This window comes from Acomys minous (assembly GCF_964271855.1).
Source record: "Acomys minous genome assembly, chromosome: 14".
Classification (NCBI taxonomy): Eukaryota; Metazoa; Chordata; class Mammalia; order Rodentia; family Muridae; genus Acomys; species Acomys minous.
The window spans coordinates 62,949,158-62,965,137 of NC_140496.1; the positions used below are offsets into that span (position 1 = coordinate 62,949,158).

Consider the following 15,980-nt stretch of genomic DNA (forward strand, 5'->3'; position numbering starts at 1 on the left):
CTTCTGAGTTCTCATTGGCTGCTGCACTTTTCCTCCGCCCCTACCCCGGGCAGCGAGCGGCAGGGGACACCGCTTTAAGTCCCCAAGCTGGAGCAGAGGCTCAGCTCTGCGCAGCTAGGGACGCGGAGCGCCCAGAGAACCCTACTTTCTCGTGAGCCCCAGCCCGGCAAATGGGCGAATGTGGAAGGAGAGCAGGGACATGGACTGCTATCTGCGTCGCCTCAAACAGGAGCTGGTAAGAGCCAAGCGGGAACCGGGGACCGGGAGGACTGCTCCACTCAGACCTAAGCACCTGGCCTGTGCCCCCCACCCCCACCCCACCCCGCGCTCCGTGCACCAGGCGGGCGCGGAGAGGAGAGGAGAGAAGAGAGAGGATGCCAACTGGTAGGCAGAGGTTAGGGCCATCGCTCAGAGGCAAGAAACTTTGGCAAAGATTTCTGATGAGATACGAACAACTAACAGGGAGTCAGAGCAGCCAGCCAAGCTGAATGTGACAGAACAACCGAAGAAAAGAGGGCACACCCAGAGAGGGCAGGCATACAGATGGAGGAAGGCTCAATTGCCCAGAGTTGCAGGAGCGACAGGCACAGGCAGCGACTGCTGGTGCTCCGGTATTGGGCTCCTGTAGCGTGTGGACAGATCCCTGCCCTGGCCAGGAGGTCAGGCTGGAACTGCTCGCTCGTGGGGAGCTGGCACCGCCCGGGGGGCCCCCCAGCTCTTCTGGGTTTGGCAAAGCTGGCGCGGCTGCGGGGGCAGGCTTGGCCGGCTGTCTGCCCGGGCTTGTCTGCCAGCAGGGAGGGGGGTGGCAGCTGTAATGACGGGGGAGGAGGGGTACTGCCTGGCAGATCGCGGAGCAGGAGTTGTGGAGGCCCGGCCAGATGTCAGGTCTGGGCTTGGGAAGTGTGCTGGGAGTGTGCTGCGGGCCCCCGGGGTGCTGAGGGTGAGTATGCTACCCTGGGGTGGGGGAATGAATCACTAAAGAGGGAGAAATGACTGCCGAACTGTGTTAGGGAGGCCAGGTTGGTTTCATTCTGTCTCTGTCTCCATCTGTCTCTCTCTGTCTCTGTCTGTCTGTCTGTCTGTCTGTCTGTCTGTCTGTCTGTCTCTCTCTCTCTCTCTCTCTCTCTCTCTCTCTCTCACACACACACACACACACACACACACACACACACACACACACACACACACCCCTCTACCTCCACCTCCTCACCTTTAGTGTTCCTTTAGAACCAGCATTCAGGCAGATAGGTAGGCACATGCGTCTTTTCTCCGCCCCACCCATCCTTTCTTCATCTAGACTTTCTAAGCTTTCCCCTCTCACTCCGTCTCTCAGTGACTCTTTCGGTTTATCCCTCATGGCAGTAGGCTCTCCTGCCTCACTTTGCTCCCCTCTTCTTTCCTCTCTTCAGAATCAGGCCACCCAGGCACCCAACAGCAGACCTGGTTCCAGAGAGTTGCCCAGCTCAGGTCTCCTAAGATCCCAAGATAGCCTCTCTCTGCTCCCATCTGCAGAGGCCCCACTCTGCCTGCTCCTGCAGTGTACTACGGAGGACAGGCTTTGGCGGTAGTAGGGTAGAGAGAGGCGCTGGATGTAGCAGGTGTTCTCGCTGATGCTCCCTGACCCAAGGTGCACAGGCACTAGTCCCGCCTGTCCCAGTCTAAGGGTCTGCCTTTTCGGGTTACTGTTCACTTCTTTAGTCCTTCCCACCGAGCTCTTTCTGTATGATGCACAGATAGGAAAGTGACTGGCCTCCCGAAACACTTTTCTGGTGAGAGCCAAAGGGTCCATTGCTGTTCTTTGGTACCATGCCCTGTACCTTATCACTTTTCGTATACATGTTGTGCTAGTTCAGGATGGTGGTCCTGGCCCATCAATATCCCATGCTCATGTTCCCACCTCACGTGGCCAGTACCGGAAGGACAATGGCTGAGGACCAACGCCCATGGTGAGAAAAGACTCTAACCATCCTCTTTTTTTTTTTTTGGCCTGGAACCTGGGACCACGCCACCTACATCAGCATCGATAGAGGGTTTGTGGGTGTTCTTGGCATGGGAATGAATTTTCTAAATCTCACTGATTTGCATTTTTAACGTCACTCTAGGTGGGAGGTAGTGAGGGGAGGAAGACAGTCTGTGGATGTCAAGAGGATTAAAAAAAAATTTTTTTTTTTGCATTGAGCTGAGCTTCCCAGAGTTTGATCTGCAAACCCCCACCAAGGTCTTGGGCCCTTGTGCCTGGGAGAAGGAAAGAGAGAGACTAAAGTCACCGCTCCCCATCAGCTTTCATTTGGCCCTTTGTCTGAGCATCTCCAGCCTTTCACTGTGTTGGAGAGGAAGCCAAGTGCCTGGCCTGGGGCCCAGAATGACACTCAGATGGGGGAGTTCTTCACCACCACCCCCACCACCCCCATGCTACTCTGCTCTCTCCCCAGTGGCAGCTTACTGAAGAGAGTTCTAGAGAGTGATAGGGCAGCTATCTGCATCTCATTTCTACCCCCCCCCCACCCACACACACACACCTCACGTCAGTGTTTAAGTAGCAAGGCTGAATCTCTGTGCCTCAGTATCCCCAATTGAAGCAAAGAGGAAAGCAAAGTGCTGCTAGCCTGGGCCCACCCGTGAGCTGCCTTCCTCCATGGACTGACTCTAGGGGATTGAATTCCATGTAGCTTGGCTGTGGCGGGATAGGGAACTTTGGACATCTTTATTCTCTGGGATGGTAGTGAGGTGAGTGTGGCGTACACCACATCCAGGCTTTTCCACTGTAGTTGGTTCACTCCAGACAGGATCTCCAGTGCCATCCAAGAGGACTGTATATTTCCTGATTCTTGCCCAGGAACACCTCATGTAATTCTGATTAACATCTACATTTGCCTATTTCATTAAATTCCCTTTAAGAATGTTGTTCAGGTACTGTGGGATAAAGCTACTGGAGAAGGTGACCTTAACAGGTCATGCGATTCTCTTTGTCCAGGGCGTTCTGTGTCCCCTCTTATATCCAGTCCCTTCCTTGGCACTGGAATTCAACCAAGGAGAGTTGTTCCTGAAAATGCAAGGTAGCCAAATAGCCAAATTTCTTGAATCAAAAACCTTGCACTGAAAAAAAAAATGCAGGAGAGAGGCTGAACCCAGGACTCAATGAAGTTGATAGCCAGAGTCTGGTCCTTTCTCCTTGCCTGAAAGGGGAGGAGGGTTGAGTTTCAGGAATGAAATGTGGCTGAAAAAGTAGCAGCAGCTGACACCCTTAGTTGGGGGTGGGGGTAGGGGTGGGGCCTGTGACAAGGTCCAGCATTTCCCCTTTTCCCTCCAGCTGCCGAAGAGGGGCCTGACTGAGAACAGGCCCTGGGACCAGCTGTTCCTTGCACACGGCTTCCATGTGGGGTTCCAACAAATGTATAGACACGGGCCCACTGGGGAAGCAAGACAGAGGATGCCCATAGACCACTCCTTGTTAGTTCAGATTAATTCTGAAAATACGAATGCGCATAGAGTTTGGATGACGAGAGCTCCTGAAGTTCAGACAGGCTGGGGAGACTAACTGGAGGAGGGGGGCTGTTATAAGAGGACATGATGAAATGTCTCTCCTAGTTGAGGGCTGGGGAAGCAAACAAGGGATTTCTCTCTTGAAGGCTGGCGAGTGTCCTTTCAGGGAACTTGTATTCCCAGAAGGCAATTAATTCTTTAGTCGCTAGTGGCTACAAGTTTAGGATGTCCTAAGGAATGGGGCCTAAAAGCAAAATAAGGAGAAAAGAAGGGTGTGAGAAAGTTACGACTGGAGCTTTCAAGTCTTGAGCAAAATAGCAATTTTTTTTTCTCTCCCAGAGGAAGAAAGAGAGCTTCTGGGTCAGGTAGTCTAGGGTCCGTAGGGACATACAATTTGGGGTCCTGTCAACTTGAACCCAAATCTTGACCCTGTTTGACCCTGGCATTAGTGCCTTTTCTCATCTTTAGCATGGATTGTTAAAGATGCCTATTTCATGTGGTTTCTGTAGAGAGTAAAGGACAAAGCAGGCAAAATCTGGCCTTGAGTTTGAGAGTCTCCTGCCCTTAGCCTTTCAAGGACAGGACTAAGGTGTGCGCCACCAGACCCAGTCTTTGATAAACTTGATGCTGGCCTTATCAGACTGGTCTGTATAAGAGTCAGACAGGTTTGCTGAGCTCATAATGGTTTAAGTTACTGACCAGATACCAGCACTGTGGATACAAATAAAAACAGACCTATATTTGATCTTAAGGGAGGATACAGTTACTTAATAGAAAATATAACCTATATGGATATTGATATTAAAATACCAGGGCTGATGTTGTGACTCAGTACAGAGCACTTGCCTAGTATGTATGAGATCCTGTGTTTAATCTTCAGTGCTGAAAAAAAAGTTTGTATACCAAATACATAACACTGTCCAACTGCTAAAGCAACCCCAAAATTTGTATTTTTACTATTGTCTTCTGTCTCTCATTTGTGTGTGTGTGTGTGTGTGTGTGTGTGTGTGTGTGTGTGTATTTACTGTTTTGACATAGAGTTTCACTACCTAAGTTTACCTAGACTGCCTGAGATTATAGGTGTGAGCCACTATGCCAAGCTTTATTTTCATTTCTAAATCAAGAGAACAGAGACTGGAGAAGGTTAGGTGATGTGGCCAAGGTCATAGAGGCGATAAGTGGTGAGGGTTGGATTCAGACCTAGACAGAGGACCACAGAGCTGCTGCTGCTCCTATCTGCTCAGTGGGATATGCAAAGATGTGCAGAGATGGGGCAGTATATGCTCTGAAAGGGGCGTGCTTCAGTGCTCTGAGAAAGGAGAAGCAACATCCAGCTGTGTGATTCAAGTGTTCTGTTGTGGAGGGACAGCACATACATGACACCTTGGGTGACCCATGAGGACTTGCACAAGGGTATAAACAGTATTCCAGGCACATAAGTGAAACACAGGCAGATGACACAGAGGCCGAAGTCCTGGGGATGGCTGAAGACCAACTTGAGTTTGCTGGGCCGCAGACTGTAGCAGGGAAATGATGGGTGACAGGCTGAGATGGAGGCCTGGCTTTTCCCCCTGTGCACGGCAGAGCAGCATAGTAGGAGCTGTATGTCCTGAGAGCTGGGATGCTGCATGAGAGGGGAAGAGGCAAACGAGGAAGGGACATGACTTAGAAGAGGTAGGGAAAGAGTATGATGATCTGAACTAGGAAGGGAGGAAAAAGAAAGCAGGGAATTCCGGTTCCTTGGTTGACTGCAGGAGCGAGGGGCTGAGCAGGCGATATTGGGCCTCTCTCCCCATCTGCCTATTGCCTGGCCGTGTGACCCCCCAGGAGATGGTTCACTTGGGAAAGCAGGCTCATCGTGTCTCCCCCCTTCACTTCCTCCTCTCTTTACCCTCCCCTCCCCCCTCCCGCAGCTCTTGGCAGAATCTCCATGTTACCTTCCTGTTGAAAGTTCTAGCCAAGAGTCAAGAAGGTCCTTATTCACTGAGCTGGAGAATGGGTCACTTGGCAAAAGTGGGGCTTTTCCCATTTCCGGCCCAGAACCTCCTCCTGGCTTCCCCAGGGGTTGAAAGGAACTGTGTGGGGATTTTGTGAGTAATGGGGTGGGGAAGGGAGACAGGGCACACTGCCAAGTCCATGGGCAAAGCTGAGCCTGTGTCAAAGGATTTCTGCTGAGCTCCGAGAGGGCGTGAGATGGATGGAAGGCGGGCACAGCTGCAGGATCAGTCAGGGGGCCCAAGGCAGGACTTGGGAAGGGAGCCGAGGATGTTGGCATCTCCCAAGTCCTCTCCTCCCACACCACAAAGGGCCCAGCCAGTGCCGATGGGAGGGTCGGCCCATAGGCAGCTCACCCCGGAACCCCTTCCTGCTCTGTGACTCAGGATGGAGGGACCTGCTGGCCAATGGCAGGTAGTTATTATTTCCTCTTAGGACCCTGTAGTGGGGAGGAACAGAGCTGGGGCTGGGAGGCCCTCTGACCGTGGTTTCACACTCCACTCCTCATCTCATGGTAACACTTTCATCCACTTCCTATTCACTGGCCTGGCTTCCCACAGCACTCCGTGAAACTAACTGGTCCGTGGTATCAGTGAAGCCCACTGGTCTACAGGAAGGCGGCCAGCCTTGGCATCTCAGTTCTTCCACCAAAAAGCCTTAGAACAGGAGTGGGGGTGCAGATACACTTACAGCTACCACCAGTTGACGGCTTGTGCTGTACTTATTATGCAAATTCCTTTATAAACACATCAGCTATAATAATAACAGGACTAGACTTAGGTAAAATATTAAATAGGAGTTTAAATCGTTTGACCATACAGTGAATATAGTGAAGGCTAGAAAAAGGATGTATGGGTTAACAGTGGCTCTAGCAAAGATGATCTGAGGGGAATCCTTAACTTCCTAATCCATCAAGTGGGGCTTCCTCCTCCTGCCTAGCCAGCCACTCAGAGCAATAGCGGTGCTCAGCAATGCAAAGCAAAGGGCACATACCCTACACAGGAAGGTTGAGATGTTAGCCCTCTTGCAGCTCTGAGATACTAGGCGGTCACAAGTTCACAACCTAAAGAACACAGGCGAGTCTGCCCAATGACAAGTGCCAAGGTCATCAGTTTAGGACCACATGAGGTCCCCAGACTACAGCATGGGACTCTTGACCACACCAAGAAGGCTAGATTGTAGCTAGAGAGACTAAGATTTAATATGCAGAAAATGTATAGGATAAAATAAGAATCTTAGGAAAGGCAGGAGGTAAGCGAACTGGGGCTTGATACGAGGGCAAAGGTCGGGGTGAGGAAATCTTTAAGCCTTTCTCAAAGAGATTCCACTGGTATATGCTTAAGGACTTTGCATTTGATGGCATATAGCTGCAGGGGAGGCAGGGCTGTTGGAGCCATATCTACCCAGATGAGATCTTCTGAGGATGTCACCAGCTGACTCCTAAGAGCCAGTAGGGCATGACTTGATCCTTGCAGCTCTGAGATACTAAGAGGCCTCCAGCATGGAGATTGGTACTCAGAGCTATTTCTTTCTGGCTGTCTAAGCTAAACCTGCTCTTTTGCTCTCACCTCACACCGCTCCCTTCCTCCCTCTCTGGTCCTAAGACAAGAGAAACCCTGGGATCCCAGATGGTCCCACACTCTGAGTGAAGAGCGCTGCACAGCCTCTGGCTCTTTCTCCACGGATGACATCATTCCCTTGGGGTTGGTGGGAAATATCCTCTTGGCTCCCCTCACAGTCATGGCCCAGAGGATGCTCCTGTTTCCACTGCCCTTGCCCTCACAGCTTCCCACAGCTTCCTTCTATTCCCATCCCCCCTCATAGCTGCTTTCTCTTTAGTGTTGGCATGTCCTCTGCCTGAGGCTGGGCTCCTGGAAGTCAGTGTGAGTGGTCAGGAGGAAGCGGGGTGCGCAGGATGTGTGTGTGTGTGAAGGGGCTTCCCCTTCCTCCCTTCCCCGGCCTGAGTAAGGCAGGGTTGGGAATTAAGGAGCTGGACAAAAGAGGTGTTCTCCTTGGTCAGACCACATATGATACATGGAATCCTAGCATCATCAAGTGTGAAGATCCACCAAAGAAGAAAGATTCTGAAAGCTTGCTGGAAGTCTTGACAGCCAGCCTGCGCTTGATGGTTTCTTTAGGCTATGTAGATTCTTATTACCTCATCTAAGCTGCACAGTAGCTATTGAGACAGGGACCATTATTTCTATTATTTGAAAGAACAGAGGAAGAGAGCTGGCAGTGAACTTCAGTTGTTTCAGTGCCTGCCTACTACAAAGCCCTGAGTTCAGCTCCCAGCACTGCATAACACTGGGCATGAAGGGCATCACTTGCAGGGGGTGGGGGTGAGGGTGGGGGTGTGGAAGCAGAAGGATGAGATTTTTCAATATCGTTCCCCAGTGAATTTGAGGCCAATGGAGAAATTGAGCTGGGTGTGATAGCCCATCCCAATGATGCCTCTGCTTGGGAGGCTGAGGCAGGAGAATTGTGAGTGTGAAGCCAAGATGGGCTGTATAGCAAGAAGAAAATAGAGCAAATCAACAAGTAACCCCAATATTCCGTAGAAAATTTAAAATACAGCTACTCCATGACAGACCTGGAATTTGAACCCCGTTCCTTTCATTTCTAGACCCCAAGTTTTGAACTAATAGAGGATATTTTCAATATGGATACAATTTCAGCCCTTGTTTTCTTGAAAAGGAGCCTCTGTCTTATGGACAACCCTGAATTTATACATCGCCCCCCGCCACACACACACACATGCATTCTTCCTGGAAAACTACAAAATGTCAGCATTATTTCTTATGGATTTTTCCACACTGGAGGAGACTGAATAGGGTCATTTCATCCCGCCCACTACCTCTGGACTGACTGCCTTCCTCCTCCTGGATGAAAGCCTACCAGCCTAGACTCCTTGCGGCTTGGTGAATTGAAACTTGGGAAATAGGCCTGGCTCGCTCTCTGTCTAGCAAGAGACTTCGGGTAGCAAACAGTCTAGAGGGATGATGTGGGGAGGGGCACCAGCAGTCTCATTTACGGTTTGTGAGTGTCATACAAAGTGTCAGGTGGGTTCTGGGGTGACCCAGTGATGGGCAGATCTCAGTCTCCACCTTTAAACAGTCACTACTCAGTAAATATAAGCAACTGAGCATTTAAGCCGAGGAAGATGTGGGCCCAGTACAGAAGTAGGACTTTGGGGATATGTACCTCAAGGATCTAAGAGGGCTCCCTGACAGGAGCACAGTGGGGACACGCATGAGGCGTGGATTCAAACTCCAGGAACTACAGTTTCCATCATGGGTCTCAACAAGAGCTCATACTCGTTTGGAGACCTGTGATACTTGAGTTTTGCCAATAGAGAGACACGGAGTGAGGTGAAGGGATGGAGATATGCATCCGGAAGAGACAAGACTCAGGAGTCTGGAGCCTGGAGATCCGGAGGAGGCTTCTGCAGCATTTCCCAGCAAGGAAGAAAAGGAGCAGGACATCCTGGGGGGCAGGGGGGCGGGGTTCCATCCTGGGGGGGGGGCCGGGGTTCCATCGCAGGGCAGGAATAAGTTAGAGAGGAACAGAGTGTCCAGACAGCGGTTCCAGGTGGTAGACAGTCCATTGTGAGGTAGGGATGGAGAGGGTTGGGGGGGGGGGGAGGGTGGGTGTACAATTTTCCAGGAAGAAGCTGAGATGGGTCTGCATCCTGGAGTGTCTAACTCCATCCTGGGCTATAGCAGGAGCCGAGTCAGGACCAGGACCACCAATGGCAGGGCACAGCTTCTCCACAGGTTCTGTGTCTTCCCGGCCACCAGGGAGCCACCACTCCGGCCGCTCAAATGGCCCTTATGTGCCCCAGCAAAATCTTATGACTGTCAGCCTGTGTCACTTCTCTCCCTGTCTCAGGAAAGTGCACAAAGCAAGGACAATCTCTGCAGCCCAGCAAAGGCCTCCTAGCCCTCGGGGGCTGACCGTCCTCCACTGACCTTTAGTGCTGCCGGCTCAAGGGAGCTTGGGTTGATCTCTCCCTCCCTGGCCAGGGTTGGCAGGAGATTTAACCTAGAAGCCAGAGATGGCCAGCTGACAGCCCACGCTGCAGTGCCTCTGTGTTCCCCTCAATTTTAGCCCCTGACTCCCCATGCTTTGGGCTTGGCTCTGGGCATTAAGACAAGCCTGGGAGGTAAGATGATCCCCTGGGTCTCTGGGGGGCTTAAAAACAGATGGTTCCCGCACAGAGGCTCACTGTGAGTAACTTGATCAGGATGTAGGGAGGGAGCTGGCAGGCCTAAGGCAGCTTGGCCACAGGGGCTAAGAACTCTGTGAATGTTATCAGAGGCCTCTCCTCCCCAGCCTCCAAGTGGGGCCCTCACCCAAGTCACGTCAGCCCCTCAGCCCCTTACCAGATGGTACCTAGGACATGGGGTTAGGGGCATTGGCCTCAGAATCCCTGCTTCTGGCATGGCTCCGCCAAAGCCAGCAAGGCTGAGAAGGCAGGAGGAATGCAGGAGGAAACAGGTACTTGAGGAGAGGAGGGGGCTGAGCAGGGCTGAGCAGGGCTGGACAGGGGCTTCTGGCACAAAGCAGTCCCCTGGCCTGTCTCTCCTGACCAGTCATGTGATTAGAATAAGCCCCAGGCCTATGCTTTCTCTCTAGCAGCCCTTTTTCTCTTCCCCTCTCTACTGTTCCATAGAGGGCACAGCAGCCTTCAAGTGTGGTCCCGTTGCCCAGCCATCTGCAGGCAATGGTTGCTAGTTGAGACAGACCCGGGCTTGAATCCTGGCTCTATGGCACTGCATGGCTTCAGGTCCCTTCCTTTCCTCCAGCCGTGGCTTACTCACTTGCTGACGTGAAAATAACAACCTTCCAGGGTTTATAGAAATCGAATGAGACGAGACACCTACTGTGTGCAGCATGAATCCTGTTACACAGTAAAGACTTTCAAATGTTTACTGCCACCCTTATCCACCAGGGAGCAATGACACAGGAAGGACGAACATGGCTACTATCACTCCTTTTAAAAATTATTTATATTTTATGTATATGAGTATTTTGCCTGCATGTAGGTCTGTGCACCACATATGTGTGGTGCCTGAGGGAGACAGAAGAAGGCATCAGATCCCCCAGGAACTGGAGTTACATATGGTTTTGAGCTGCCGTGTGGGTACTAGGAATTGAATGTGGGTCCTCTGGAAGAACAGCAAGTACCCTTGGCCTCCAAGCCATCTCTTTAGTCAACACTACTGCCACTTTGTACACCCTCAGACTAAACTGAGTTCCACCTTTTGCTGTCGGGTCATTATGAGCCTCAGTGTCCTGAGATGGAAGTAACAATAGTCACAGTTTCAAAGAGTGGTTGACAGGATTAAAATAGGGTAATTTATTAATATAAATTGATATATACATACATTTATGTGTTTATATACATGTGCGCGCGCACACACACACACACACACACACACACACACACACACACACACACATACACACACACACACACACACACACACACCAAGTAACCAACCAAACACATAAAATTCCAGTCCCCAACTTAATGATTTTTGGACAAGGCATACCCATAAAGTCATTCTATCTTTCTCCATTTGTTTGTTTGAGACAGTCTCTCTCTATGGCTTAGGCTTGTCTGGAACTTACTACACATCCCAGGATGTCCTTAATCTCAAAGTAATTCTCCTGCCCTGACGCCTATATGCTGTACTTCAAAGCTAGTGCTGGGAATACAGGTGTGAACCACCATGCCTGTCTGTCTATTCTGTTGTTGTTTTTTTTTTTTTTTTGCCACCCCTGTGTGTGTGTGTGTGTGTGTGTGTGTGTGTGTGTGTGTGTGTGTGTTCCTTGATGCTAGCATTCAGTGCAGTGCAGTAATGAAGTCAATAGTCATTATCACGCAATAGGCTTTGTACTGGATTGGTTTTCTTTTTTTCTTTTCTTTTCTTTTTTTTTTTTTTTTTGAGACAGGGTCTCTCTGTGTAGCCTTGGCTGTCCTAGACTCACTTTGTAGACCAGGCTGGCCTCGAACTCACAGAATATATAAGGTCTGAGCACTTTGACGGATAATTTCACGTACTGTGGGTCCAGCAGGCAGTGGAACATCTGAACAGCTTTTAGGACAGTGCCTGTCTTGGTTAGCGCAGTGCCCTTTATGTTCTTTCTTTTCTCTAGCAGTGGCAGTGTTCTGGTTCCTCCTCTCTCCCGACACGTCTGCCCTGTAGCAGACGGTATAGGTGAGGTTCTAATGGCAGGCTGGAAGACCTACAAGTGTATACTCGGAGGTTACAGGTTGAGGCTCAAGGCTGTGAGGAGAAACCCCCCTTGTAGCCCCAGCACTCATTGGCCCTGTGTCTCCTTTCTTCACAGATGTCCATGAAGGAGGTGGGGGATGGCTTACAGGACCAGATGAACTGCATGATGGGAGCACTGCAAGAACTGAAGCTCCTCCAAGTGCAGACAGCGTTGGAACAGCTGGAGCTCTCTGGAGGCGCTTCTTCTGCCTTCAGCTGTCCGGAGAGCTCACAGAAGCAGCCTGAGTGCCCTTGCTGGCAGGGCAGTGGAGGTCCTGCTGGGCCTGTGGCCTGTCCCTCCTCCAGCCAGCCTTCTTTTGACAACAGTCCCAAGTTTCCATGCCACAGGAGTGTCTGTGGGAAGGAGCTCGCTGCCATCCCCAAGACACGGCTGCCAGAGCACCAAAGCTGTACCCAACAGGGCATAGAGTGGGTGGAACCAGATGACTGGACCTCCACATTGATGTCACGGGGCAGAAATCGGCAGCCGCTGGTGTTGGGGGACAATGTTTTTGCAGACCTGGTGGGCAACTGGCTAGACTTACCAGAACTGGAAAAGGGCGGGGAGAAGGGTGAGACTGCGGGAGCCAGTGAATCCAAAGGAGAAAAAGGCCAATCCAGGGAGCTGGGTCGCAAGTTTGCCCTCACAGCAAACATTTTTAGGAAGTTCTTGCGTAGCGTGCGGCCTGACCGAGACAGGCTGCTCAAGGAGAAGCCGGGCTGGATGACTCCCATGGTCTCGGAGTCACGAGCAGGACGCTCGCAGAAAGCCAAGAAGAGGAGCCTCTCCAAGGGCTCTGGACGGTTTCCTTTTTCAAGCATGGGAGAGCCCAGGCACACTGAAACACCCGCCACAAGCAGCCCCAAGGCCTTAGAGCCCTCCCGTGGGGGCTTTGACGTTAACACAGCTGTTTGGGTCTGAATTCGAGAGATACTCGCTAAACCTAAAAGTCGGTCTCAGGCTGGGCCCTGGGGGAGAGGGAGGGCAGATGGCTCGGTCTTCAGGCCAGATGCAAGTTCCCAACCTCAGAAAGAAAGGAAAGCAGAGTTCTTAGGCCTCACTAGAGCAGTGGGGAGAGGCTATCACAGGGCAGGCTGTGCTGAGGGAATGTGTGTGTGTGTGTGTGTGTGTGTGTGTGTGTGTTGTTGTTGTTGTTGTTGTTGTTGTTGTTCTTTGAGGCTGGAGGTGACAATAGTTGGGAGAGGGAGGGAGGAGTCCAGGACTGGCCTATGACATTCCCAAGACCTCATTTGAACATTCTATATGGAAAGAGACATTAGCCCCTCAGGTTTCCCAGCAGAACTCCCAATAAAGACCTGTCTCAGGGCCCCCCAACCCATTTTAATGCTCTGTTTCTCTGGCAAGGCACTGCTACAGGCAAGGTGTTTTTGTTTTTGTTTTTGTTTTGTCTTTTTTTAGGGTTGGTGTCCCAGGATGGAACCAGAAAGAGGGAAATCCCTACTCACAGCCCTTTCTAGGACCAAGATTTCAGTCCATAGCTAGGTGCTGGGGAAGACTGAACAAGTAGGAGGGTGTGTGTGTGGTGGGGGTAGGGGGTGCGGAGAGGAAGCCTTAGATGCTCCCATATCTCCTCCAAAATGCAGAGGAGGGGGCCATGTGCCTTCACCCAGGTGCTGTCCCAGGAATCTAATTAGGCATGCCCACCCAAACGAAGCCGCAGTCTCTGAGAGCACACACACAGCTGCCATAAACCCAAACAGGTCAGAAGAATCTCAAGGTTATTGCTGGACCCTGGAGTCACACACTCCCTGGCTCAGCAGTGAGACCCCATCCTGACTCCTGAGGGTTGGGGTGATCCGAGAAACAACACCCATGCATTTAGAAAAAAAAATCCTTAGTCCACATTTCCTCACCCAGCGAACTGGATGCCTTGGGCCTCATCTATCCTTATCACCCTGGAAGTCAACAAGGGGACCTTTGGGGTGAGGTTGACGCCAGGCAAGCCCAGGGCCGCGGAGGTCCATGGTGGATTCATCTCAGCATCCCCTTCTTGGCCAGGAGAGAACAAAGTAGGCCCCTGTTCAAGCCCAGTCACCACCCCCCACCCCCCCACCCCCGAGGGTGCCTTAGCTCCTCCCTCCCTCCCTCCAGTAGACCCAGCTCAGCTTGATGGGGTGTGACAACTGCAATTAGAGGCAAGCCGCCTGCTGCCCCCAGAGCATTAGGAGCAAATTGGAGAAGAAAAAATAACAAGAGAAGCTCTTCTGCTTGCAGCCTAGACCCCCAGGGGACTGACAGGAGGGACTGAGTGGAGGAAGGGGGACCGATAGGGATGAGGTGGGGGGTGGGGGTGGGGCGGGAGGGGCATGGGGCAGTGGGGAGCTAACAGCAGCAGTGGGGAGAGTCACCTGCAAGTTCCCATGAGTTAAATGGTCTTTTTTTTTTTTCCTAAGTGGGGAAAGGGTTTTTTATTTTTGATCTGTTCTGGTTTTGCAAGGCAATGAGCCCATCTCTTTCAGACCTAGAATGACCTGGAATTATCTTCCCGATAAATCAATGGGGTCAAAGGGTCACGGCATCCAAGCTGCCCAGATCAGGCTGCTGGCAAAGGAAAGCAGCTCTCAGTTCGGATCCCTGGGCACCAGGCCTATCTATCTACCTTGGCCTGGAGTTTGTCAGCTGGGCTCACTCCTTTTGGCAAAGCAGGTCCTTTTCCATCCCGTCTCCCCTGAATTTCTGCCTCTGGTGAAGGAAGACGATTGTGGCTGCCTTTGGTGGCTGCTTGCAATGTGTGTGGAGAAGGAGCATGTGAGAAAGTCACACCATGGTTCCGGAAAGGCGGCACACTCAACAAATTATTCAAGACGCCATGGACTATGACTGTATAGGAAGCCAAGTCACCTCTTCGCCATCCGGGCAACTCACTTGTTTTGTGGACCAGCCATAGTTCAAATCATTTAAATCAACCAACATGACAGATTCCTCTCCTGTCTGGGCATTGTAATGGAAGGTGAGAACTCAACTATGGGGGAGAGCCAGTTGCTGACCTCCAAGGGCTACCAAGGAACAGGAAGAAAAGGAGTTAAACCACCACTTGGCCAGAAGAATCAAGGAACCAAAACAAAACAATTAGGAAGTAACTTTGGCTTCCCAGATAATCCACAGGTGCTGGGCACCTTTGCTTTTGTTTTTGTTTCCTTTTTGCTACACCTAGGAAACGGCCACTCATTTTACCTGAATAGGCTCAGAGAAGTTAAACTCCTTCAGGGTCACACAGTTACAAAGCTGGATCAAAACAGAAATAGGTTGTAATCGACTTCCAATCTTGTGTTCACGCTACCTGGCCAATTGTCCTTATGTGCTCTCCAGCCAGATCAAGAATCACACTTGGTCCTCTGAGATTATTCATGACTCTTCATGATGGACAAGCCGCATGCTCATTATCCATCGGAGGAAGTTTGCCTGGGCCTCAAACTACTATGTCATGCTTGGCTGATGAAAGATTATGGTGACTCAGCCTCATAGAACTTTTACTTCTCTGTCCACATCCTTGGCTCCTGCTGTGACAGCGGTGAGGAACACTCTGCTGAAGTGGAGCGGACTAGGAATGCCTCTGGCCTTAGCAGTGCAGAGTGCAGGGCAACGCATGCAGGGAGGAGATAGTGGAAGTAGGCAGAGAGAAACTGACAGCTTAATTCTGCCTCTTGGGCTCATTTTATGGTTAATTAGGACATGCAAATGAACTGGAAGCTCATTTACTCTCCTGCCTGGCATGGAAGCCAGCCCCATACCTGGCCTAATTTCTTGGCAGGCCTCTGCTTGGCCTAGGCATCATCTCAGGCCTCCACCTGCCTCTCCGTGGCCCTGTCTGTGGTCAGGCTATAGGTGTTTTCCAACCACAGCACCCACTGGAAGATCCCCTCCCTGATGGGCATGGTTGGTAGAGCCTGCCAGATCTCTTTGTTTGCTCCTTCCAGGCTTGCAGACCTGGAACCTCTCTTTCTTTTCTCCTCTAATCTCTTCTGAGGTCTACCCTCGGGGTGATCTCTAACCCAAACTAATCTTGAGGAACAGCCTTTTGGCTCAGCTCTGCCTAGCATCCTCACCTTCCCCCCCACAAAGGCTCCACTGGAAGAGGTCCTGTCATTCTCAAGTCACCCCAACATTCTCCGCAGGATAAAATCAAGAATACAGCATGTGTTGGGAGCCTGTGGCCTGGCTGCAGCCTCCCTGGAGAATGACCATTCACCTCAGGT

At 51.3% G+C, this 15,980-nt stretch overlaps 1 protein-coding gene across 4 annotated transcripts; it reads left to right on the forward strand.

Moving 5' to 3' along the window:
• Window positions 1-41: 41 nt before the first annotated feature.
• INKA2 (inka box actin regulator 2) lies at window positions 42-13,102 on the forward strand. 4 transcript variants are annotated; one of them, XM_084756820.1, is made up of 2 exons: window positions 42-235; window positions 11,839-13,102. In XM_084756820.1, the coding sequence occupies exons 1-2, from the start codon at window positions 179-181 to the stop codon at window positions 12,682-12,684; spliced, it is 903 nt and encodes a 300-aa protein (XP_084612946.1). In that variant the 5' UTR covers window positions 42-178; the 3' UTR covers window positions 12,685-13,102. The 4 variants fall into 4 exon arrangements, with proteins under 4 accessions (XP_084612946.1, XP_084612948.1, XP_084612945.1 ...); XM_084756822.1 differs by lacking the exon at window positions 42-235 and adding an exon at window positions 393-611; XM_084756819.1 differs by lacking the exon at window positions 42-235 and adding an exon at window positions 788-940.
• Window positions 13,103-15,980: the final 2,878 nt, after the last annotated feature.